The sequence below is a fragment of the Schistocerca serialis genome, chromosome 9 (genome assembly GCF_023864345.2).
Source record: "Schistocerca serialis cubense isolate TAMUIC-IGC-003099 chromosome 9, iqSchSeri2.2, whole genome shotgun sequence".
In the NCBI taxonomy this organism is placed as follows: Eukaryota; Metazoa; Arthropoda; class Insecta; order Orthoptera; family Acrididae; genus Schistocerca; species Schistocerca serialis.
Genome location: NC_064646.1, coordinates 390,098,845 through 390,125,938, shown reverse-complemented (window position 1 = coordinate 390,125,938; position 27,094 = coordinate 390,098,845). Strand labels below are relative to the sequence as shown.

The 27,094-nt window shown below is 43.7% G+C and overlaps 1 protein-coding gene across 1 annotated transcript in view; it reads left to right on the top strand.

Moving 5' to 3' along the window:
- LOC126419638 (protein O-mannosyl-transferase TMTC2-like) overlaps positions 1-27,094 on the top strand; it is a 188,849-nt gene that overhangs the window by 64,283 nt on the left and 97,472 nt on the right. Inside the window, exon 5 of the mRNA XM_050086826.1 lies at positions 13,238-13,386. Coding sequence (XP_049942783.1) covers positions 13,238-13,386 — 149 coding nt within the window. The remainder of the gene's footprint in view (positions 1-13,237; positions 13,387-27,094) is intronic.

Here is a 27,094-nt window from a genome sequence, read left to right as displayed (position 1 = left end):
GTGGAGAAACGGATAACCTGCACTACTTGTAGACTACAGCTAAGGAGTCTACAAACGATCATATTAACGTATTACTAGGTGAGGCTATAAAATAACTGGATTATTGCTGTAAAATGTTTTATTTCAGAAACGTACCTATTTAGCTATTGTCCCCATCAATATACTCCCCTCCTCTATCTCTGCGACACTCTATGCGAATTTTCCATTGATGGTACAGTGCTGGAAGTCTTCCTCTGTGAGCTGCTTGATATCCCGTGCCGCTTTTCCTTTCACTGCTTCAACAAACAGATATCTTGTTTCTTTTAAGGCAGATTTGACCTTGTGGCGAAGATAAAAGTCACATGGTTCTAGGTCAGGCGACTGAGGATTGTCTAACAATTGGATACTGTACATCGCTAGAAGCCCCTTAACAGACAATGCGGTATGAGCCTGTGTGTTGACTTGATTCAAGGTCCATGGGTCGTTCTTCCACAATTCGGGTCGTTCTTTTCGCATTTTGAGCAGGAACCTCAAGGTAGTAATATCAGCCGTTTGATCCTCAGGAACCCAGTGAATATATACAGTTCTATGAATATTGAAAAAAGAATCATCATCACTTTGAATCTCAATTAGCACATTCCAGCTTTTTTCGCTTTCGGCGGCACTGTGGCCTTCCTTCATGGACTGTCGCTTAGTTTCTGGATCATAAGTGAAAAACCAAGAATCGTCACATGTTATCAGTCTTTCCAGAAAATTAGGACAATTTTCAATTGTATTGAAAGTGACAGTACACAGATCTTCACGAGCTTCTTTTTGTTCGATCCTGTTAATTTACGGCAGAGTACACTTTTGTCATGTTAAATTGGTTATGTAAAATTTCCCTTATGCTCTTTTTTTCAATTCCTACAGTTTCAGTAAATGACCGAATACTCAACCGACGGTCAGACCTAATCAGATTACGTACTTTTTCATCCGTGGTTGATGCTGAGGGGCGCCACGCGCGTGAGTCATCTAAAACGACTTCTCGGCCCTTATGGAAACCTTGAACCATGCAAAAACACACGTCCGTGACAAAGAATCTTTGCCATATAAAGTGACTTTGAGTAAAAGTAACATCAAAAAAAGCAAATTTGCGGGTAACGGATATGTGAGACCTGCATTTTCTTCTGAAGTACTTGAAAACATCGACGAGAAGCTATGTCATGCTTTGTGTCCACCTCCACGAAATACTTGGTGTAAATATAGGTATGCTGAATGTTCTGGCACCCTATATGAATTTACACATAAACATTCTCTTCCTTTGGCAGTAATGGAGGCAATCAAACATATTTACAGAGATCTGGCAAATCCTGAGCTACTAAATAAGTGTTTACATGGGAGACCGAGAATGTGGTGCCGTGTGCATAAAAATGTATTTGTTGGCCTTATGAATCTAAAGTTAGCAGTGTCTGATGCTGTAATAACTTTTAATGGCGGGAACTATGAAAGAAAAGGTTGTGCAGAAGTTAGGGGTAAGATTTGAACAGAACACAGCTAAAGGACTTTGGGAACTGGATGAGCTTCGTGTATGTGAAGCAGAGTTACCTGCTCAGCAAATGACAAAAGAAGCAAGAAAGAAAAGGAGGAGGCAAGTACTGGCTTTTGTGACACTGAAGAAGACACAGACTATGGGGCAGGGCAATTCTAGTGCATAAAAGACCCATAAATGTAAGTCTGTATAAGAATTTGTAATAAAAAGAAGTTTTAAACTTCAGTATCTTTGGGGAAAAGAGGAGTTCGTGGCATAACTTGACTAGAAGAAGGGATCGGTTGGTAGGACATGTTCTGAGGCATCAAGGGATCACCAGTTTAGTATTGGAGGGCAGCGTAGAGGGTAAAAGCCGTAGAGGGAGACCAAGAGATGAATACACTAAGCAGATTCAGAAGGTGCTGGGAGATGGAGAAGCTTGCACAGGATAGAGCAGCATGGAGAGCTGCATCAAACCAGTCTCAGGACTGAAGACCACAACAACAACATTTCTGATCTACACTTTTTGCAATAAATGATCCGTTTCCTAAAAAGATACTAGTGGTGGAGAATGAAACGTTCACAGCATTCCAAGTGTGAGATTCAACACATATGGAACTAGAATAACTAAAATATCCTGAGTTGTTTTTTTATGTTTATTTATTTACAAAATTCTGTCAAAAAATTGACTGTTTGAAAAAAAAAACAGAACCCACAATACCATTTTAGTAATAATTCTACTTCAGGATATCTAGAAAGGTGCATTCAATAATTATGGAAAATTGTAAGTTGGTGTCTTAAAAGTTTCACTAAATTTGATAATGTAACATTGGCTGTATAGGACATACAATCTACATCTACATACATACTCCGGAATCCACCATACGGTGGGTGGTGGAGGGTACCTTGTACCACAACTAGCATCTTCTCTCCCTGTTCCACTCCCAAACAGAACGAGGGAAAAATGACTGCCTATATGCCTCTGTGTGAGCCCTTCTCTCTTATCTTATCTTTGTGGTCTATCCGCTTAATATAAGTTGGCGGCAGTAAAATTGTACTGCTGTCAGCCTCAAAGGCCGGTTGTCTAAATTTCCTCAGTAGCGATTCATTAAAAGAACGCCTCCTTTCCTCTAGAGACTGAAGCATTTTCGTAACACTCGCGTGATGATCAAACCTGCCAGGAACAAATCTAGCAGCCCGCCTCTGAATTGCTTCTATGTCCTCCCTCAAACCGACGTGATAGGGATCCCAAACGCTCGAGCACTACTCAAGAATAGGTCGTATTAGTGTTTTATAAGCGGTCTCCTTTACAGATGAACCACATCTTACGAAAATTCTACCAATGAACCGAAGACGACCATCCGCCTTAAAGTGTCCCCTTCAGTTCGCCAGCAGCTGCATTTATGTTCAAGCATGCATTTCTCGCTGTGTTTCCGTATTTCTGACAAACCCTGTAGATGTAGACGTAGACGGGAGTGGCTGGTGTGACGATCCTCGCGACGCGGCCCACAGCGCCGCGGGCGTCGGGCGCTGCGGTCGCTGTGCGTGGCGTCGGCGTCGCTGGCGGCGCTGGCGGCGGCGCGGCTGGCGCTGGCGGCGGCCTGCGGGGGCGGCGGGGGCGGCGTGCAGTGGTCGGCGGCGGACAACCCGGCGTCGCGCGCGCCGCGGCTGGTGACGCGCGCGCTCTCGCTGTCCTACCTGCCCGCCTTCAGCTGGCTGCACCTGCTGCTGTGCCCCACGGCGCTCTGCTTCGACTGGGGCATGGCGGCCGTGCCGCTGCTGCACTCGCCGCTGGAGCCGCGCGCCGCCGTCGCCGCCGCCTTCTACGTCGCCCTCGCGCTCGCCATCCGCGCCTGTCTGCCGCACCGGATCGCGCAGGTAACCTCCCATGTGGCAGCACATCCGCCCTGCCAGCCCGTGGGGCCCTTGTCGAGACGTAGAGATACTCCCGGGTGCGGATACTTGAATATATCAGCAGTAATAGCTACTTTTACGAATAAATCTGACGACAGCATCAAGAAGTATACACTGAAGAAACCAATCATTAGGTAGCTTTTTATACCTGGGATTCACAGTCATGCTGTAGTTTAGTGCATATGTGACTATAGTTCAATTCTTTTATCTTGGCGGTTCTCGCATGCCCGCCCAAGACGCGGCAGATTGCTGCGTTGCCAGTTGCACGCTCCAAGAGAAGCAGCGCCAAACTTACGTTTAGGGAGGAGCGCGCAGTTTATGAAGTAAAGCCACCACGGCCGCATTAACCCTTTCGCTGCTACAGGGACGTGCTCCCCGCATTCCGCGCTGTGCGCGATTTTGTCATCATTGCACTGCTCGCCCGTGCAGACACATGGTGTTTCGACTGCTTTGACACATTCATAATTCGATTTCACAAAAACTATTTGGGCCAAAAATTTGATTTTTACACATCTTCTTGACTGATACCTTCCCCCCATAAATGACTTAATTTTGTTTCGAAGCTGAACGCAGTTATTGTGCAGCATTAGATGTAGCAAACCATTGCACGAAATTTTGAAGAGTTCGCAGAGGTAAAAGTCCACAGCGTATATTTTACGTATGGTCGATTTTAGTTGCCACTAGAAATTTCAAAAAATTACATTCAAAATTCATGAAGTAAGACACTTCGATGTTGTTTTTAAACAAAGAAAATATTAAGCACCGAACAAGGTTTGAACTTTTTTATTTTATTTATTTATTTTGTTTTTTGTAATCTCATTTTGTTCGTTATAGTTCGTTTCAATTGTTCATGGTGGACGTCACCTGACGCCCGTTGAAGTTCGTTATTGATCCATTCACTCAGTTTTTTTATTACAGAGGGCAGCTAACCCTCTGACCGAGCACGCTGAGCACCGTGCCGGCGTACTCAGAACCTTTCGCTTAGCAGCCAAACACTTTAACCATTACGCTAACGCAGCTCGTCCTTCAAGAGGCCACCTGGAGGCCTTGAAAATATCACTCAAAATACCGACAAACACTGTTGGTATGACTATGAATTACTCATGTTTCGTCGAAGTATAATACGAAAGAAACAATTAACGCTGGTCTTTATTGAGAAAAAGCGGTTACTGAGAATGATACAAACACCTTTCCTTGCTATAGCCTGAATTAGGAGGCTTATTACTTCTTTGGTTTAATTAATTAATAGAATATGAAGCAATTGGTATAAAGAATGCTTTTTTCAAACTTTCTATAAAAGAAAGTCTGCGATCAAGACATTGCTTTTGTTCAATTACTTTATTTACGACTGAACGTTTCTAAAACTGAAGACACTCGTCCGTGCTCTGCACTGCAGTGGAGCACTGGCAACGTCGTTCTCTGTTCATTGGCTGACTGTGTTTTCTGACGTCAGATGCGCAGAACGAACCTAAACTCGGCCGCCGTCGTAAATGACGCGCACTTTAGTGATGGCCTAACGAACATGAGTGTCTACAGACTGTGTTGTTTTATGACATATGGATATGTGTGCTCGCAGTATGTAACAGCGTCACCAATACATTTAATAGTTGTGACAACGACATATAAATGCGTCAGCTCATTTTAGGTTGACATGGCCTTATAGCCATAACATCTTCACTTGATAATGGCCTAAGGCCGAAATTGCGATCGTGAAACAAAGAAAGTGTTACTAGCGTAAATATGATGTCTTTTATAAAATCATTACTATCAGCACTTACCACGGTACTGAATACCGCCTGTTTGCATTGTGGACACAGGTAAGGAAATTATATAGGCGCAGTATAGGTAACTATGCACATTCCGCAACCCCATGACCCATGGATCTTGCCGTTGGAGGAGAAGCTTGCGTGCCTCAGCGGTACAGATAGCCGTACTATAGGTGCAACCACAACGGAGGGGTATCTGGTGAGAGGCCAGACAAACGAGTGCTTCCTGAAGAGGGGTAGCAGACTTTTCAGTAGTTTCAGGGGTGACAGTCTGAATGACGGACTGATCTGGCCTTATACAATTAACCAAATCGGCCTTGCTGTGGTGGTTTTGCGAACGGCTGAAAGCAAGGGGAGGCTAATGCCGCAATTTTTCCTGAGAACGTGCAGGCTTACTGTATGGTTAAATGATGATGGCGTTCTCTTCGGTAAGTTACTACGAACAGCATAGTGGACGCAATATTGTAGCGAAGATAAACACGAAGCTCGCGCCTACCAGAGTATTACAAGTTTATAAGTCAACCAGATCAGCAGATGATGAAGAGACTGAAGAAATGTATGATGAGATGAAATAAATTATTCAGATAAAAGAAATTATTCAGATGGGTAAGTGAGATGAACATTTAACAGTCATGGGTTGCTGCTATTCGATAGTAGGAAAAGGAAGAGAAGGAAAAATAGTAGGTGGATGTGGAATGTGGGTAAGGAATGAAAGAGGAAGCCGCCTGGTAGAATTTTGCATGGAGCATAACTTAATCGTAGCTAACACTTGGTTTAAGATTCATGAAGAAGGCTTTATATGTCAAAATGACCTGGAGATACCGGAATGCTTTATATTGATAACGGTAAGACAGAGATTTAGGAACTATGTTTTAAATTGTAAGACGTTTCCAGGAGCGATGCGGACTCTAATTTATTGGTTATGAACTGTAGATTAAAACTGAAGGAACTGCAGAAAGGTAGGAATTTAAGGAGATGTCACCTCGATAAACTGAAAGAACGAGAGGATGTAGGGGCTGTCATTGGTAGCGTTAGGGAATGAGTGACAAGAACAGGGGAAATGAAAGCAATAGAAGGAGAACGGTTAGCTTTGAGGGATGAAATAGCGAAGACAGCAGAGGATTAAGTAGGTAAAGAGACGAGGGCTAGTAGAAATTTTTGGGTAACACAAGATATATTGAATTTAAGTGATGAAAGGAGAAAATATAAAAATGCAGTAAATTAAGCCGGCGAAAAGGAATACAAAAGTCTCAAAAATGAGATTTACAGGAAGTGCAAAATGGTTAAGCAGGAATGGCTACAGGGCAAATTGAAGAATGTAGAAGCTTATATCAGATTACGTGCGTGTATCTAATTAGGAGGTACAGAATAGAATTGCGGAGAAAAGGAATATGTGGCTCAACTTGACTAGAAGAAGAAATCGGTTGATAGGACACGTTCTGAGGCATCAAGGGGTCGCCAATTTAGTATTGGAGGTAAGCGCGGAGGGTAAAAACCGTAAAATCAGACCAAGAGACGAATAACTAAACAGATTCAGAAGGACATAGGTTGCAGTAGTTACTCGGAGATGCTTGCACATGATAGAGTATCATGGAGAACTGCATATAACCAGCATTTGGACTGAAGTCCACAAGAACAACATAGGTTCAAAAAAATGGCTCTGAGCACTATGGGACCTAACATCTGAGGTCATCAGTCCCCTAGAACTTAGAACTACTTAAACCTAACTAACCTAAGGCCATCACACACATCCATGCCCGAGGCAGGATTCGAACCTGTGACCGTAGCGGTCGCGCGGTTCCAGACTGTAGCGCCTAGAACCGCTCGGCCACCCCGGCCGGCAACAACATAGGGAACCGGGGAATTCTTCTATCGAGTATACGGCCCGCATGTGAGAATAACATCTGGCATAAGCTACTTTGAAAAAGAACAGTTTTTTATAGTCTGGCGTCTTGCAAATGGCGAAGCTTGTGGGCTGTTGGCGTGCTAGCAGGCCGGGTAGTGTGGGAAGTCTAAAGGTGCTTTTACATCCGTGCGCCTCGCGGGTAGTCGCCGTCCGGCTGTGTTTGTCCCACACACAAGTAAAAGCACGTGTCTCCCCGTCTGGTATGGGGAGATTCTTGCGTCTGCGAACGGTGAACCGTGCGCACAAATCAGAGGCCTACCCAACTTTGCATCGATACATGCGCCTTCTTGTTTCTTCGTGCAACGGCTGTATTCGCCTAGTGCGCACGGAAAGTCGCACAGCTGTAAACATATCAAGGTGCTGAAACGACGAAGAGATGTATGATGGACGTCCGCGCATCAGCACTTCGTGTGAACTCGCTCCGTGGTACGGGATAGGCAGCTTCCTGTAGCGAGTCTGCCGACGGAGTACAATGCCGGTGCAGGCCCAAGTGCTTCCTACCACACTGTTCAGAGCACACTGTTGAACACGGCGCTCTGCAGCAGACAACATATTTCATGGATTAAGAACGTAGATATCACCCATGACTCGATATTAATAACAATATAGTAATCAACATAGCATATCACATTCTTCATACATTAAGTAAGTTATAAATTTCTTAGGTAATTAATGAAACAGATTTTGTGAAATTTTCTGTGGAACATTTCTGCAACAACAGAAAGTCAAATGAAGTCATGTTACAAGTTATCAGCATATTCTACAGTATCAGTCGTATAGTTCATTTATCAAGTCGACATTATTTTAGTGATCTAACCGCGACGCTCTTCTCGGTGTAATAAGCATGTATTTATAAGGAAGTTTTCTAGATTCAATGATTTTACACCGAACATTATGGGTCTATGTACCTGATGGACAATGTAGCGCTCAGAAAAAAAATGTTACGAGATCAGTGTCTGTCCCGTCAGAACTGAGCAACAGTGTCTCGCAAAACTTATGTTCCTAGTTGCAATTATTATCCATTTGCAACGTGGAGCTATAATGTTCGATACAAAATCACTGAAACTAGGAACGTTCCTCATAAATATATGGTTGTTCCACCGAGAACTATAGGACGGTTAGGTGATTAAAAATAATGTCGAATTAGCAAACACTTGATAAATGAATTATATGACTAACTTTACATAGGATGTTGGTAACTTGTAAGACGACATCATTTGATTTTCCATTGTTGCAGAAATGTTCCACAGAAATCTTCATAAAAGTCATCTCATTGATTACCATAGAAATTTATATCTTAATTACTGCATCAAGAATGTGAATCCTATGATGGAAGAAATTTAAATGGTTTAATAAATGAGAATATATTAAGTGATCTTCACTGCTACATTGATGTCTGTGTCGACGGCGATGGCATATTCCATGAGGATCCGGTCCAGTTTCAATTATCCCACACCGAGTATGCAGACATCTAACCACACAGCCTAGCCGCACGGCGGGAGCGAGGGCTTCAATGGAGAACAGAAAATGTTCTCAATATTGATTACAAACATTAACTTTTCTTTCTTTGTCGAATGAAGCCGCAGGCATCACTCAGTATATTTTGATTTATTACGACGTTTCGACTTCTGCTCGCGAAACAAAGTTCAGTGTCAGTTGCACTAAAAATATACCTAACGGAGGTGTCAACACTTCATGACCCTCATGGACATCGGCATTCTGTCTCTTGACACTGAATTTTGTTTTAGCACTTCTAAACTTTCATTTGATGATGACTTAATTCGAAACGTCGTCATAAATGAAAACATGCTAAGCGATATACTCGGTTTTATTCGCAAAAAATTCGTACTGATCACAGATTCATTTTAAGAATCCATTTATTTTATTAATACGTCAGCTTTACAATATTCAGTTTTCCACGGGATTATAACAAGATCCCAAAAAGCTAAACAAACAACCTTTCTTATTTTTTTCATATAATCTCACAATGACCCATACCTGGAGCAGTATCCTTCTGTACTAATTTAAGCAAGTTTTAACCCCGTGAAGCAGAACATAATTCAATTGATTAAGAAAAGAAGCAAATAAAAATTACTCAGGAAAGTAAACATACTATTTACAAATGAAATCAGTCGCAAGTGCAAGGAAGATAAACGAAAATAGTTGCAGGAAAAATAAGATTAATCTAAAAGTACACTGTCATCAGGAAAACAGAAGTGGCATGCAGGAAAGTCAAAATGCGTTTAGGAGAATTTAAAATAATGTGTGCTTGTATTAAAGTAAGCGTAGTAAGCGTAGACGAGAGAGCGAAGATGTGAAAAAAGAGTACATTGAGAGCCACTACTCATGAAGTGGTAGAAGGTGTAATCTACAACGATTTGGAGGACGTAATGCATCCACAGTCAAATTTTGACAGACGTTGGGAATATGTATTATCAAACAAGGCAGAAACGATAAACAATATACTTGCAAAATTTATAAAATCCTTGGACAACCCAACGACTATTCAAGTTATGCGGGATCTATGAGAATGCAGACGTAGCTGCCATCAATGCAGTCCCGAAGACAGAAGGATCTATTGCATGAGCAGCTTAACAGATCAAGTGTCAAAGTCACTGACAAGAATAATACGAGTTTACTGAGAACTGGGAAAAAATATGAATTTGATAGAAGACGTGGTGTTTTCTTTTAGGAAAGGTAAAGGTATCAGAAAGGCAGTTCTGATGTTGCGTTTCACAATGAAATAAAGACTTAAGAAAAATAAAGACTATTCCTCGACGAAGGAAAAGCATTTTACAATGCAAAGTTTTGCACGATGTTTGAAATCCTCAGAAAAAAGTTGTGTATACTATAGCTGGAAACGTGTATTATACAGTTATATATATATATATATATATATATATATATATATATATATATATATATATATATATGGGAAACAAAAAAATAATGCAAGACTGATATATGGGAAACAAAAAAATAATGCAAGACTGATATATATATATATATATATATATATATATATACTGTATAATACACGTTTCCAGCTATAGTATACACAACTTTTTTCTGAGGATTTCAAACATTGTGCAAAACTTTGCATTGTAAAATGCTTTTCCTCCGTCGAGGAATAGTCTTCATTTTTCTTAAGTCTTTATTTCATTGTGAAACGCAACGTCAGAACTGTCTTTCTGGTACCTTTACCTTTCCTAAAAGAAAACACCACGTCTTCTATCAAATTCATATTTTTTCCCAGTTCTCTGTAAATATATATATATATATATTTGCATCAATTAAGAAAGGTGTAGGGGCAGGGATGCAAATTTTCCGTGTTACTGCTCAGCCAATATATCGAGGGAGCAATGTAAGAACTAAAGAAATGAATTAAAATTCGCGATGAATAGATAACTATGATGAGATTCTGCCCTCTGTGAAAATGACGGAGGGTAACAGAACCCGATGAATAGTATGGACATGTTCCTGAGCAAGAGTACTGATGGAAAGTAAACGACGAAAGAAAGAGTATAGTAGGTAGGTTGGAACGTCATTAGCGGTAACTACTCATTTACGAGCATGCAAAATACATACATGTTCCAAAGTTTCACTATCTTTTGGAGTAATAACTACCATTGTGTACAACACGTTACCAGCTATGTGGGAGTCATAGGATACTATTTAGTAGCGCCAATCCTGTTGACAGTTCGAGGAGACCGGTTCATCGCCCGACGAATCTGTGTAACAGTCCCGAAGTGAACACAATGAAGGGCTCTCTTCAGTTTAGGAATTAAGTTGAAGTCACAAGTGCTTCGAGTGGTGAGTGGTGAGGCACTTCCCAGCTCCATCGACTGCAAGTCCCAACCTGCGTCATATGTGCCTGAACAATGTCCTGCAAAATAATGGGCGGGTTCTGCTGAAAGTATAGACCTCTCATTTCTGTTTTTGAAAGACTGCCACAGAGAAAGCAGCGGTGGCGCTTACAGCGGAATCTGCTCATCAATTTGCAGGACAATGCTCGTGCATATATATCGAAAGTTGTGACTGATCTGGTCGATCGATGAGGCTGAGAAGAAAATAACCAACTACCAGGGCTGGAATTACTCTCTGTTGCCGTCCTAAATAAGTGTTTTCACAAAAAAATTAGGTCACTTTAACAGAAACTCCTGAGAAAGCTCTTAACCACCAGTTGACTCTCAGTGGAGGCATCCTTGCGCTCACGGCCAAATCCTATACACAAAGGAAACTATCTAAAGCTTATAACGATCAAGGTGAAAACGAATACTTATAAACAGTACATACCGACTGAAATCACTGAATACGCCTGTAACTAACGAATGACGCAATATTTCCGTTGCTCTCTGGTCTCGGAAACATGTAGTAAGTAACTGTTATGTAGAATGAAATTTTCACGCTGCAGCGGAGTGTGCTCTGATATGAAACTTCCTGGCAAATTAAAACTGTGTGCCGGACCGAGACTCGAACTAGAAACATCCCCCAGGCTGTGGCTAAGCCATGTCTCCGCAATATCCTTTCTTTCAGGAGTGCTAGTTCTGCAAGATTCGCAGGAGAGCTTCTGTGAAGTTTGGAAGGTAGGAGACGAGATACTGGCGGAATGAAAGCTGTGAGGACTGGCCGTGAGTCGTGCTTGGGTAGCTCAGTTGGTAGAGCACTTGCCCACGGAAGTCCTAGGTCCCGAGTTCGAGTCTCGGTCCGGCACACAGTTGTAATCTGCCAGGAAGTTTCAGTAACTGATATTATTTTTTCCTGTCTTAAGCCTTCTGCAAATATTCAAATATTTAGACAAGATGCGTTTCACTTTATTTACAAAGCATTATCAATCGCGATCCGTAATCATTTTCACACATAATTCTTTTTCTAATTTTAATTCAGACAGTGTTAAAAACGGATTTGCTTGCAGTTTTTTTCCCAAGACTACTTGTTGTCTAGTTGGCAGACGATAGAAGCTACATATCACTTCCAGTATTCGCGTTTATCGTCTTTATAAACCTACGTTCTTTTAACTGCATTTGATTATTATGCACTGTACTAATATTTCGTAAAATCACACAAGTTGCCTTCATATTAATTCTACTGTCAACGGCAGTACTTAACAACAGCCCCATTATTTGACTCATTTCAAGCTATGAACATACCAGCAATTTAACGTCAGAGCAATAACGCACTTGGAAACAGTTACTCATTGCTGCTTATTTGGCGTCGACTACTGACTTCTAGTATTTTGTTCGTGCATGACAACGCGTGACATTGCGCACGCGTAACGATGACTCTGCTGGATTCATTTCGCTGGAAACACTTCTCCTTGCAGAGCGACCCATTTGTTATGTCATTTCAAGAAATTTCTGGCTGGGCATCACATTGTAAGTGTCGGTGACATTAAGGTAAACGTAAAAAACTGGGCGCATTCTACGAATCGGGTATGTTGCCAAACTACATGCCTTAACTTGGATGGTGAACGTGTCAGAAAGAGGCTTCAGGGGTGCAGACTTTCTGTAATAAAATTCAAATGAAAACAAACTGCAAATCTTTTTTAATACCGAAATCTGCACGTCCTCGGGAAATATTATGGCTGCACTCCCCCCGCTTTCTGCCGTTCACAGTACGATCATAGCAAAGCCATGTTGTCTAATGTTACAGCACCAGATCGTACAGTCATGCATACACTTGCCTCTTCAATTATTGTAAAGACTGCCGCTGCTCTTCAGGAACGCAATGTTTATGTGGATCCTACACCACAGATACCACTCTGCCGTTGTTGCATCTACGTTATGGCCATCTATATCGTACAAGCATGTAAGCTACTCTATCTCGGCAAAGTCCATGGTTCATGGCGAGCGGCAGTGACTTGGAGGCAATGTTAATATATACTCTGATGAATGTTACTTGCCATAGCGCCCAATTGTTGGTATATCATTTTACATATTTTTGGCATCTACAGACCAGAAGAATTTTATGGAATGTGAGCGAGTTCCCGAAAGCCTACGAACTTGTACTTCTGTAACTATTAGCGATTTTGACACAGAGGAAAAAGTGAGTTACAGGGGTGGCTAGAGCGATGGACAGTGAGAAGCCATGGTAAAATACATCAGAGAACTTGGAGCAGCGGGCCCGCCTTCTCGTGCTGAGCACTGTGCCTGCCTGCTGTTGCAGCGAGCGATCGAAAGCCGCCGGCTGGCGCAACAGGTGTCGCCTGTGGAGAGCCAGAGGCGGCCTGCGGCCTGCCCCTCCAACCGAGCCAAGGGCAACCGCTGCTGCCTGCTCGGCGGATGCGCCGAAACGCACGCGTGCGCCGACAACAGGTGAGCGCGGACCACAGACTCCCAGTTGTCTTGCCTCCCAGTGGTACATCATTATGAGCTGTAACATGCACAACCACAAATTTTTTCTCATACTCAATGCCTGATGATAATACCCGTATATCATATGCATTTCTCCGTTCCTTTGCTAAACCCTACAAAATCCCCCGCAACTACACAGTACAGTCACATTAATGTGACCATCCGCTATCCTCGAAATCAACCATTCGCAAATCGCAGGTGGCAGCTGTAGTAGCGGAGAGTATACGCTATGTGATCTAAATTGTCCGGACACCTAGATGAAAATAACTTTCGAGGCGCCTTCCATCGGTAATGCTGGAATTCGATATGGTGTTGGGCCACCCTTAGCCTTGATGACACCTTCCACTGTCCCAGGCATACGTTCGATAAGGTTCTGGAAGGTTTCTTGGGGAATGGCAGCCCATTCTTCACGCAGTGCTGCACTGAGGAGAGGTATCGATGTCGGCCAGTGTGGACTGGCATGAAGTCGGCGTTCCAAAACATCCCAAAAGCGTTCTGTAGGATTCAGGTCAGGATTCTGTGCAGGCGAGTCCATTACATGGATGTTATTGTCGTGTAACCACTCGGCCACAGGCCGTACATTATGAACAGGTGCTCCATCGTGTTGAAAGATGCATTCGCCATACGCACACCCTGCCATCGGATCGCTACACTGTGTACCGTGATTCGTCACTCCACGCAACGTTTTTCCACTTTTCAATCGTCCAATGTTTACGCTCCTTGCACCAAGCGAGGCGTCGTTTGGCATTTACTGGCGTGATGTGTGGCTTATGAGCAGCCGCTCGATAATGAAATTCCAGTTTCTCACCTGCTGCCTAACTGTCGTAGTACTTGCAGTGTATCCTGATGCAGTTTGTGATTCCTGTGTGATGGTCTGGATAGATGTCTGCCTATTACGACATTACGACCCTCTTCAACTGTCGATGGTCTCTGCGAGTCAAGAGACAACGTCGGCCTGTATGCTTTTGTGCTGTACGTGTCCCTTCACGTTTCTACTTCACGATCACATCGGAAACAGTGGACCTAGGGATGTTTAGGAGTGTGGGAATCTCGCTTACAGAAGTATTGCACAAGTGACACCCAATCAGACGACCACGTTCTAAATCCGTGAGTTCCACGGAGCGCCCCATTCTGCTCTCTCACGATGTCCAATGACTACTGACGTCGCTGATATGGAGTACATCTACATCTACATGACTACTCTGCAATTCACATTTAAGCGCTTGGCAGAGGGTTCATCAAACCACAATCATACTATCTATCATTCCAGTCCCGAACAGCGCGCGGGAAAAACGAACACCTAAACCTTTCTGTTCGAGCTCTGATTCGTCTTGTTTTATTTTTATGATCATTCCTACCTATGTAGGTTGGGCTCAACAAAATATTTTCGCATTCGGAAGAGAAAGTTGGTGACTGAAATTTCGTAAATAGATCTCGCCGCGACGATAAACGTCTTTGCTTTAATGACTTCCATCCCAATTCGCGTATCATATCTCCCACACTCTCTCCCCTATTACGTGATAATACAAAACGAGCTGCCCTTTTTTTGCACCCTTTCGATGTCCTCCGTCAATCCCACCTGGTAAGGATCCCACACCGCGCAGCAATATTCTAACAGAGGACGAACGAGTGTAGTGTAAGCTGTCTCTTTAGTGGACTTGTTGCATCTTCTAAGTGTCCTGCCAATGAAACGCAACCTTTGGCTCGCCTTCCGCACAATATTATCTATGTGGTCTTTCCAACTGAAGCTGTTTGTAATTTTAACACCCAGGTACTTAGTTGAATTGACAGCCTTGAGAATTGTACTATTTATCGAGTAATCCCAACGGATTTCTTTTGGAACTCATGTGGATCACCTCACACTTTTCGTTATTTAGCGTCAACTGCCACCTGCCACACCATACAGCAATCTTTTCTAAATCGCTTTGCAACTGATACTGGTCTTCGGATGACCTTACTAGACGGTAAATTACAGCATCATCTGCGAACAACCTAAGAGAACTGCTCAGATTGTCACCCAGGTCATTTATATAGATCAGGAACAGCAGAGGTCCCAGGACGCTTCCCTGGGGAACACCTGATATTACTTAAATTTTACTCGATGATTTGCCGTCTATTACTACGAACTGCGACCTTCCTGACAGGAAATCACGAATCCAGTCGCACAACTGAGACGATACCCCATAAGCCCGCAGCTTGATTAGAAGTCGCTTGTGAGGAACGGTGTCATAAGCTTTCCGGAAATGTAGAAATACGGAATCAACTTGAGATCCCCTGTCGATAGCGGCCATTACTTTGTGCGAATAAAGAGCTAGCTGCGTTGCACAAGAACGATGTTTTCTGAAACCATGTTGATTACGTATCAATACACCGTTCCCTTCGAGGTGATTAATAATGTTTGAATACAGTATATGCTCCAAAACCCTACTGCAAACCGACCTCAATGATATAGGTCTGTAGTTCGATGGATTACTCCTACTACCCTTCTGAAACACTGGTGCGACCTGCCCAATTTTCCAATCTGTAGGTACAGATCTATCGGTGAGCGAGCGGTTGTATATGATTGCTAAGTAGGGAGCTATTGTATCAGCGTAATCTGAAAGGAACCTAATCGGTATACAATCTGGACCTGAAGACTTGCCCGTATCAAGCGATTGCTTCGCAACCCCTAAGGTATCTACTTCTAAGAAACTCATGCTAGCAGCTGTTCGTGTTTCAAGTTCTGGAATATTCCATTCGTCTTCCCTGGTGAAGGAATTTCGGAAAACTGCGTTCAATAACTCCGCTTTAGCGGCACAGTCGTCGGTAACAGTTCCATCGACACTGCGCAGCGGAAGTATTGACCGCGTCTTGCCGCTTGTGTACTTTACATACGACCAGAATTTCTTCGGATTTTCTGCCAAATTTCGAGAGAATGGTCCGTTGTGGAACCTATTAAAGGCATCTCGTATTGAAGTCCGTGCCAAATTTCGCGCGTCTGTAAATTTTAGCCAATCTTCGGGATTTCGCGTTCTTCTGAACTTCGCATGCTTTTTCCATTGCCTGTTTTGTGTACCATGGGGGATCAGTTCCATCCCTTACCAGTTTATGAGGTATGAATCTCTCGATTGCTGTAGCTACTATATCTTTGAATTTGAGCCACATCTCGTCTACATTTGCATAGTCAGTTCGGAAGGAATGGATATTGTGTCTTAGGAAGGCTTCTAGTGACATTTTATCCGCTTTTTTAAATAAAATTATTTTGCGTTTGTTTCTGGTGGATTTGGAAGAAACGGTATTGAGCCTAGCTACAACGACCTTGTGATCACTAATCCCTGTATCAGTCATGATGCTCTCTATTACCTCTGGATTGTTTGTGGCTAAGAGGTCAAGTGTGTTTCCGCAACCATTTACAATTCGCGTGGGTTCGTGGACTAACTGCTCGAAATAATTTTCAGAGAAATCATTAAGGACAATCTCGGAAGATGTTTTCTGCCTACCACCGGTTTTGAACAAGTATTTTTGCCAACATATTGAGGGAAGGTTGAAGTCCCCACCAACTATAACCGTATGAGTTGGGTATTTATTTGTTACGAGACTCAAATTTTCTCTGAACTGTTCAGCAACTATATCATCGGAGTCTGGGGGTCGGTAGAAGGAGCCTATTATTAGCTTAGTTCGGCTGCTAAGTATAACCTCCACCTATACCAATTCGTACGGAGTATCTACTTCGACTTCACTACAAGATAAACCACTACTAACAGACACAAACACTCCACCGCCAATTCTGCCTAATCTATCTTTCCTGAACACCGTCTGAGACATCGTAAAAATTTCTGCAGAACTTATTTCAGGCTTTAGCCAGCTTTCTGTACCTATAACGATTTCAGCTTCTGTGCTTTCTATTAGCGCTTGAAGCTCAGGGACTTTCCCAGCACAACTACCTGGCAGTAGGTGGCAGCACAATGCACCTAATATGAAAAACGTGTGTTTATGGGGGTGTCCGGATACTTTTGATCACAGAGTGTATGGAGCATGTCGATCGGGGGGAGGGGGGACGGAGCCGGCCGGAGTGGCCGAGCGGTTCTAGTCGCTACAGCCTGGAACCGCACGATCGCTACGGTCGCAGGTTCGAATCCTGCCTCGGGCATGGATGTGTGTGATGTCCGTAGGTTAGTTAGGTTTAAGTAGTTCTAAGTTCTAGGGGACTGATGACCTCAGAAGTTAAGTTCCATAGTGATCAGAGCCATTTGAACCATTTTTGGAGGGGTACGGGGGGGGGGGGGGGGGTTGAGAAACACTGCAGTCCCCTTAATGCGGAAACGGAGCGGAATACCTGATTTCCAAAGGAGCGTCATTAATGGCTTGCCGGCTGAGTGTGGAAGCATTTCCAAAACAGCTAAGTTTGTGAACTGCTCTCGTACCGCCATGATTAAAGTACATCGTTTATGGCGAAATGGCGGTATCCATAAGCGGCGCGGAGGCTACTTTCGTGCACCACAGGTCGTAGATGACAGCGGTGAGCGACGGCTCCGGAGAGGTGTACATACAATAGACGTGCAATCGTTGAGCAACTGACCGTCCAGATGAACCTTGGGGCTAGCAACACTGTCCTCTCAATGACCGTTCAGCGAACGTTGCTGCGTGTGTGGATCTCTGCAGCAGGCACCTTCCCTTGCTGAGTGCTGTTTGCTGGAGAAGAACACTGGAATTTGCACGCCGGTACCGGAGGCAGATGCGCACCGAGTGGCGACAGGTGGCCTTTTCATATGAATCATCGGACAGACTCTCTTTGGCGTGTATGGCCCCGCAACGATCGTCCGAGCGGTACTGGCCTGAGGAGCGTTACAGTCTCAGAAATATTTTCGTGGCATTCTCTGCGTGATCTCGTCATTCTGAAAGGCGCAATGGATCAACACAATCACACATCAGTCCTAGCTCACCATGTCCATCCCTCCTGCTCGATGACTTCTACCAGGAAGACAACGCAGTATGTCACACAGCTCACAGCGTACTCGTGTGTTTGGACGAGCACCAAGGTGAGTTTACCGTACTTTCCTGAAGTCCCCGGATTTAAATACAGTTCAAAATCTGTGGGACCACCTCTACCGGGATGTTCGCGCCATGGATCTTCATCCGAGAAACCCAGCACAGCTGACCAGGACACTGTAGTCGGTATGCCTCCACATCCCTGGCGGTACTTCCACAATCTGATTGACCCCTTTCCTGCGCATGCGCTTTACAACAGGTGGTTATTCAGACTTCTGACAGGTGGTCGCATTAATGTGAGTGGACAATGTATTTGGGTTTTTACAAGCAATAAGGGCTTTAACACCGTCCCAGAGATCGATGAGAGGATGGCGACCCTCATTTAACTGATTTAATCAGTGCAGATTGATTAACCCATGTTGGTTAACAAAAGTTTTCCAGTAAATTTGAGGAATATAACAACGTATAATTTGTCTCGAGAGCAGCACGTTGCTGGTAGGGCGTGAATTTTAGCCGCGGTTCCATGTTTCCTTGTTAGGACGGACGAAAGAAACGTTATAATTAAAAACGCGTGATTCCGCACGGAAACGAGAACTTCCTCATCACTTTCCATTAACATGCCTTCCTAAGACACATTCAGCGTCTGTCTCTATAGCGACGACGAATTAAGAATCCGTTGTGGGCGAGGTGAGGGTATTTAATGATACGCAGAACACATAAAGAGACTATTTTTTTCTTAACCAAACGGTTGGATTGATAACCACAGTTCCTTACTTCAGATGGTTGTGATATGTAAGAGCCAGTCTGCAGGTACACGGTTCAAAGTACATTACACGAAAAAAAAAATTGGAAATATGTGGTCAGGACTATGGGACCAAACTGCTGAAGTCATCGGTCCCTAGGCTTACACCCTACTTAATCCAACTTAAATTAACTTACGCTAAGGACAACTCACACACACACCCAAGCCCAACGGAGGACTCGTACCTCCGACGGGGTGAGCCGTGCGGACCGTAACAAGGCACCCCAGACCGCGCGACTGCATGATAGGGATGCAGTGCTTAAGATTAGAGCAGGACGGAAGTATCTCCAATGTTAGTCAATCTGTGCAATGAGCAAGCAATGAAGGGGAGCAAATGGAGCTTGGGAAGGGGATTTAAAGCTCACAGAGAAGAAAAGTCAACTTGAGGCTTGGCTATGACGTTATGGTTCTATCGTACAATGCAAAGCATTATGAAATATAGGAATGAAAGAGTGCTGTATGATGCGTCTGTTAATGTAAATGGCTGTCTCATACACAATATGTGATGAAAAGTATCACAACAATTATCAGTGGACATTAATATAAGGTGTGTCTACCCTTCGCTTTTATGACGGCTTGAACTATGATGTGGACACTATTAGTGAGTTGTCTAAATGTCTGTGGAGGAGTGGCAGCCCATTCTTCCTCAAGAGCCGAGATCAGAAAAGATAATGATGTTGGAGAGTGGGTTCTCAGGAAAGTCGACGTTCTAACTCTTCTGAAAAGTGTTCCATTTGGTTCATATCGAGACTCTGGGCAGGCCAGCCCATTTCAGAAGTGTTATTGTCCTCAAACTATTCCCTCACATAAGCTGCTTTATTACAGCGTGCATTGTCATGCTGGTAAAATCATCGTCTCCGAACTGTCCCTCCACTATAGACAGTACACAGTGATGTAAAATGTGTTCACATCCTTCCGTATTTAGCGCTGTTTAAAGCGCAATAAGGGGACCATACCCTAAGCACGAGTAAGATACTCTCCTCTGCACTTCAGTGTTGGCACTACAAAAGACGGCACGTAACGTTCTCCTGCTATTCGTCAACCCAAACCCTTCCATCGGACTGCTACAGGTTATAGTGTGACTCACAGTCCAAATAACTCGTTTAAAGTCATTCACTTGCCAGTAACGTCGCTTTTTATACCATCTCAACCGGTCGCTTAGCACCGACTACGGAAACAGGTGACCTATGAGGTACTGGTCGACCATCATACCCCGTTTTTGTAACCACCTACGCACATTGTCCCAGATAGACTGTTGTCAGAACTTCAAAACTCCCGAGTAACTCCTTCCACTGATGATCCCCGCCCGTCGGTACATGAGCTTTTACCTTGTCTTGGTTTAGTTGCGGTTGTCTCTTCGCTTTTGCTCTTCACAATCACATCAGCAACAGTCGACTTGGCCAGCTTTAGAAGGGTTTAATTGTCCCTAATGGATGTTTTAGTCAGGAGACATCAAATGACAGTCGACGTTCGAAGCCAATGAGCTCTCCTGACGGACACAGTCCGCTGCTGCAGCTTCTCTGCTGGCAACACAGCACTCTCTTCCTACTTTTATACTGGCATGTCCGCCTCCTGTGACGTTTTGCGGTTAATTCCGCTTTGTACAAAGATGTCCGGGTAATGGGGACCTTTATTGTTACTTATTACCTGACAGAAGAGATCTTTATTGTTACTTATTCATGATTGTGCCTCATTTTCAGTATAGCCAATAAATTCCCAAGATTCGCCCACTACCTCGGCTGGCATCGCATAAAGTTTGAGACGGATAGCGATCTTAGTTGATTTACGAGGGCTATTCGGAAAGTAAGGAACGATAGGTCGCGAAATGGAAACCACGGTGAAAATCAACAGTTAGCTACAACTTCCATCTACTTATCTCCATAGTCACCGATCCGACTTAGACATCGTAGCGTTGTACCAACTTTCCAACACCCTCGTTACAGAAGGCAGCCGCCAGTGCTTTCCGCCAATTCTCTGCGCTGGCCTACAGCTCGTTGTCTGTGCTGAAATGTTGTCTTCATAGCCATCGGCTCATGTGAGCAGAGATGAAACAGGAAAAGACAATTACGGGATGTATTATGGGTAAACAAACATTTCCAATTGAAAACGATCCAGGAGCATCTTCATTGCCCCTGCAGAATGCGGACAATAATTGTCTGAAAGAAGAAAACGCAAGACAGTTATGTTAAGTTGGCTACATAGCTTAAGGCGAAATTTCTCAGCAGAGAGATGAAACAGAAAAAGACAATTACTGGATGTATTGTGGGTAAACAAACATTTCCAATTGAAAACGATCCAGGAGCATCTTCATTGCCCCTACAGAATGCGGCCAATAATTGTCTGAAAGAAGAAAACGCAAGACAGTTATGTTAAGTTGGCTACATAGCTTAAGGCGAAATTTCTCAGCACGCCCTCGGCAGGAGACACTATTGTTCTAGGTATCTTTATGTGCTCCCTGTGTGGTCAGAACTAAAACGAACGACGTAACGCGATCGACGGGCGTACTAGAGACGCTGCCCAACGCACCTTACTGTCCGAATAACCCTCGTAATATAATATAATGTCACTTTGCAGGTCTTTCCGCAAGACAGGAACGTCGCGAAAGTGGACTGTTAACTCGAAGATCACAAAATTTCCCGACAACTGGTGCAAGGACCTAAGTATCCTTCCCATCTCTCCTTCCTTTGCGGCGTCATTCTCTCACATTTCGTAGGCGAAAACGATAGTTCACAATGCGAAGAGCAATAGGACGGCGTTCTTGACAGCGTTCGAAATCGTTGTTCTCCCCCCCTCGCCCCCCCCCCCCCCCGGCGATCCAGCCCTACTCTAAGGACATTGTGTCCTTGCAATCCCCCCTGAACTTGATCTCAACTTTTGGAGTGTAGTACGACTAGAATACAGGGTGGAACCACTAGGGACCATTCAAAACAATTCGATAAAGTTTGAACGTTATCCGAAGCAGAAAAGGGTGTATATGCTTTTCCGCCCCTCCTGTTCTAATTGTTCAGTAACGTGATCATGAAAGGGGGTGGAGGGGGGGTGCGACATTAACATATTCGTGAATAAATCGCCAAAGGGTCCATCTAAGACCCACCAACTCGGCAATACCACCGGTGCCACCCACGCACATTCTGGAGCACTTTCAAACTGTGTCTATGAGAAACTTCGACACCAGCCTCGCAGCTGCTCTGGCGCCTGAGGGTTAGGCAACCCCTTCGACACCCATCAAATAGGGTATGTCTGCCTTCAGGTGCTAGAGTAGCTGCGAGGCCGACTTTATGTTTCTGACAACTATATTTTTATATGCCGTGGGTGGCACCGAGGGTGTTGCCGAACTGGGAGGTGTTGGAGGGACCGTTTACAGTTTTTTTCACTCCCGTGGTAACATTGCACTCCCCCTTGATTACGTCACAGGAGGGTTTGAAGCAGGAGAACCGATGAAACACTAACCCTTTTGCCTGGATTCGATCACATACATATTTTGTCGAATGGTTTTTGACGGTCCATAGTGGCTCTACGCTGTATACCAGTGCAAAAACTACGGTGACACTAAACTCCAAAAGGAGCAGATATCGTTCAGTTGGCTTCCAGACCTACGATGTCCTTACAATAAGGTTGAAAGGCCCAGGGGTTGGCAGCAGTGTCGAACGTTGTCAAGAACGTCTTGTTGGTGCTCATCTCGCTGCGAACTAAACTTTTCATCCGGGAAATGCGTGAGGCCAACCCATAAGAAAACCGCGAGATTTCAAATCTGCGTGTCGTGGTTCTCTAAGAGGCGTCAAAAGAAGGGTTAAATGTGGGTAAGTGGTATGTGATACCCCTCCACTGCATGACACGCCCACGGTGGTACAATTGTGTTGAAATTCGGTGCCGGACGGGGTGGCCGAGCGGTTCTAGACGCTGCTGTCTAGAACCGCGCGACCGCTGCAGTCGTAGGTTCGAATCCTGCCTCGGGCATGGATGTGTGTGATGTCCTTAGGTTAGTTAGGTTTAAGTAATTCTAAGTTCTAGGGGACTGATGACCTCAGAAGTTAATCCCATAGTGTTCAGGGCCATTTTTGAAATTCGGTGCCAACGTGACATCATTAACCCACGTTGCAGCTCACATTAAGTTCTGAGCTGTGGACTTTCACTGGCTTATGTTAACACCTGGCTGTTTGTGCGTCGTCGAATGCGAGAGTGACTTAGCAGCGCTCGACGCATTCTCACCATTACACAGGAAGGTCGTGGGCTTTGATCCATACTGGAAGACAATTACGGGCTTTCGAAAAAGTGATCCTTTACATTTGTTGCATAGCGAACATTTTCTCTGTTCATGTAATAAATCTCCAGCATCAGACATAATTCTAATCTAATGAAACCAGTGTAATTAGTGTCTTACGTCTTCAAAGATGACGGTTTCACATGCTGAACGTCAAATCCTGAACCCATTAACTAATGTGTATGGTTATCAAACGGTTTAAGCTGTTTTACTGATGAGAGTTCGATTCTCTTAATCTAGTATCCCGTCGACATCAGGGTCATTAGGGACTGGCCACATGCTCAGATTGTTTCAAAGTTTGCTAAGGAAGCACACAGTGTGCTTTCAAAGGAACCATCCCGGGCATTGTCTGGAGAGATTTAGGGAAATGACGAAAAATCTTAAGAGAATTGGATTTGAATCATCTTCCTCCTGAATGCGAGGCCATTGTCCTAAACACTGTGTAACCTCGCTCGATGTTCTAGCCACCGAGCAGGTCATGGTCCTCAATATCACAGAGCAAATAGAAGCGTTTGGGAAAGATCGATCATTAAGGACCTGTTACATTGTCCAAAAATTGCTCACAACAAAGAACACATTGTCGAGAATACTGGTGGACTAACATCCAGCCCCTATCACAATTAAGGGATCCAAATTATTTTGAAACTGGAGTTCTGTCATTGGATTATGTTGTAACATACTAATTGAATTTCGGGATTCTTTGGTGACTTATCGTTCACTCTCATCGTTATTAGCAATGACGCACTCAACTTTCGATGCATTACAGGATTCAGCGGTACTCATTAAAAATGTGTGTCTGACTGACACCAAGTCAAAACAGTTAATACACACAGACTGTATGGATTCCTTTTCAGATAAATCGTAAGTTCGGTTTATGAAAAGACTAACCATTATATTTAAAAAATTTCAGATCAGTTTGATTTCTCTCTTTACTTCTTCATCTATTCATACAGCCATTATTTCGAACTTTGCTAAACAAAAATTTCTTCATCTTGTCCTGCAAGTTCTTAATTAATTCGTACTGTTTTCTTTTTGATTAGTTTCTTACACATCGTCATAAATAATCTTAGTCCTGTTATAATTGATTTTCATGTCGCTGATCAGATGTCGAGATAATTAAAGAGCAGGAATAGAACTCTGTAGTCCCCTTACTTAAAATGTGGCAGACTTTGAATTGTATTTATACCCGGTGTTCCAAAGAGATTCATTCTATTTGACAACTCTGCATCTTATGAATGAATGAACAGAAACCTGGGATGAATTTTAATTTACTCGTTAAGACTAAAAGTTTACATTGACATCAAATGTAAGTCGCTGATTGGTTTGGTTGCTTGGTTGCTGGTAGGGGCCTCCCTGATGCAGCTGGCGTCCTCACTCTCTCACTGCCTCGTTCGGTACCCGGAGAGAATTCAGTAGAGATGGAGACACCACAGCAACAAAAGGCGTTTTACGTTCTTTATTTGAACGGGTTCAATTTACTTGCTACTTTGCAGCGTGAGTTGTTCGAGAGTACGGTGTAAGACCCGCTACAGCGCGAGGGAAGTACGGATGCAGCATTGCACCATAGGTCAGTATGGTCCCCTGATCAAACGTATGTAATTTTTCTTTTTGTCTTAGCTTGTTAAGGATTCTGTCTGTGTGCTCCCTTTGTAACAACTTTGGGTCAAGTGCAACACCACATACCAACAGGAATGAATTCAGTAACTGTAGAAATGCAAAGTGTGGGACAGGCTTGACTGTCAACTGAATATTTGTCGTGTGTCCGGTGCAGGGTACATTGAACTTCGTTGCGGTTCTCCTATCCTACAGGCTCTTAAATTCCTCGGGCGTAGGTGTACGATGAACCGACAGGGTTAAGAAAAGCTGATTGTTCCGAGATGTAGTCGCCGAGTCATGGAGAAGTCACACAAAACGGGCTTTTAATAGAAATACCCATAGCTATTACGATTTTACCAATCGTTTTTTACTAATCGTTTATAAGCCTTGCCTAGTGTCGTTGAAATCTGACTGATCAGAATAAGTCGAGGGGAAAAATTCTTAACGATGACAGTAGGAAAAGAATACACCGAAGTCAAAGAGTAATCTTACTGCTACCGAGTAAGTAAACTGTCACATGAGTAAACTGCTCTCAGTCCTAGATAATTAGTGGCAGCAGTCCTCCATGGCCAAACTACTAATCGCCTCCAGCGAAATTCAGAATCAACATCGCTGTATTTTCTGGTAATAAATATATCAATGCACCACTTAAATTGCCTACCATATCTCGATTTCAGTACAATGTTCAAAAATAATTTAATAATTCTGGTATGGCGTCATAAAGACAGTACATGATCAAATCCAGTACCTTATTGTTTATCATTCTTTAATTTTTTGAATATTTCTTTCAATCTTCGGACATCACGATTATGTGCACTCTCAGTTATCTCTTTATCAAACATCCTCTCCAAGCGACATGCTCGTAGGTTTGGCTTATGAAGTAAATTATCAAGTCACAATAATCGGTCGCTTACAACGTTTGCGAAAGATTAATGCAGATTCAGTCTAAAGTTAATGGCGAAAACCTTCCAAAGGTTGTAGCAATAATACACTGAAGCGGAAAAGAAAGTGGTATAGGCAAATACAGAGACATGTAAACAGACTGAATACGGCGCAGCGGTCAGCAACGCCTGTATAAGACAACAAAAGTCTGGCGCAGTTGTCAGATCTGTTACTGCTCCTACAATGGTTCGTTATCAAGATTTAAGTGAGTTTGAAGTTGCTGTTATAGTCGGCACACGAGCGATGAGGCACAGCATCTTCGAGGTATCGATGGAGTGGGAATTTTCTCGTACGACCACCCCACGAGTGTACTTTGAATACCAGGAACCCGGTAAAACATCAAGTCTCCGACATCGCTACTGCCGGAAAAAGATCGTGAAAGAACGAAAAGGACGGCACCAACGACGACGAATAGTTCCACGTGACAAAAGTGCAACCCTTCCGCAAACTGCTGCGAATTTCAGTGCTTGGCCATCAACAAATGTCAGCGTGTGAACCATTCAACGAAATGTCATCGATATGGGCTTTCGGAGCGGAGACAACCTTATAAATCCATGGACGCTGCATTTCAGCAGGCGACTGTTGAAGCTGGTGGAGGGACTGTAATGGATTGGGGCGTGTGCAGCTGGAGTGATATGCGACCCCTGATACGTCTAGATACGACTCTGATAGGTGACACGTACGTAAGCATCCTGTCTGATCACCTGCATCCATTCATGTCCATCGTGCATTCCGACTGACTTGGGCAGTTCTAGAAGGACAATACGACACCCCACACGTCCAGATTTGCTACAGAGTAGGTCCGGAAAAACTCTTCTGAGTTTAAACACTTCCGCTGGCCACCAAACTCCCCAGACTTGAACATTGAGCATATCTTGGATGCCTTGAACCGTGCTGTTCAGAAGAGATCTCCAGCCTCTCGTACGCTTACGGATTTATGGACAGCCCTGTAGGGTTCATGGTGTCAGTTCCCTCCAGCACTACTTCATACATTAGTCGAGTGCATCCCATGTCGTGTTGCGGCACTCCTGAATGGTCCTGGGTTCCATACACGATATTAGGCAGGTGTACCAGTTCCTTTCTCTCTTCAGCCTAATATC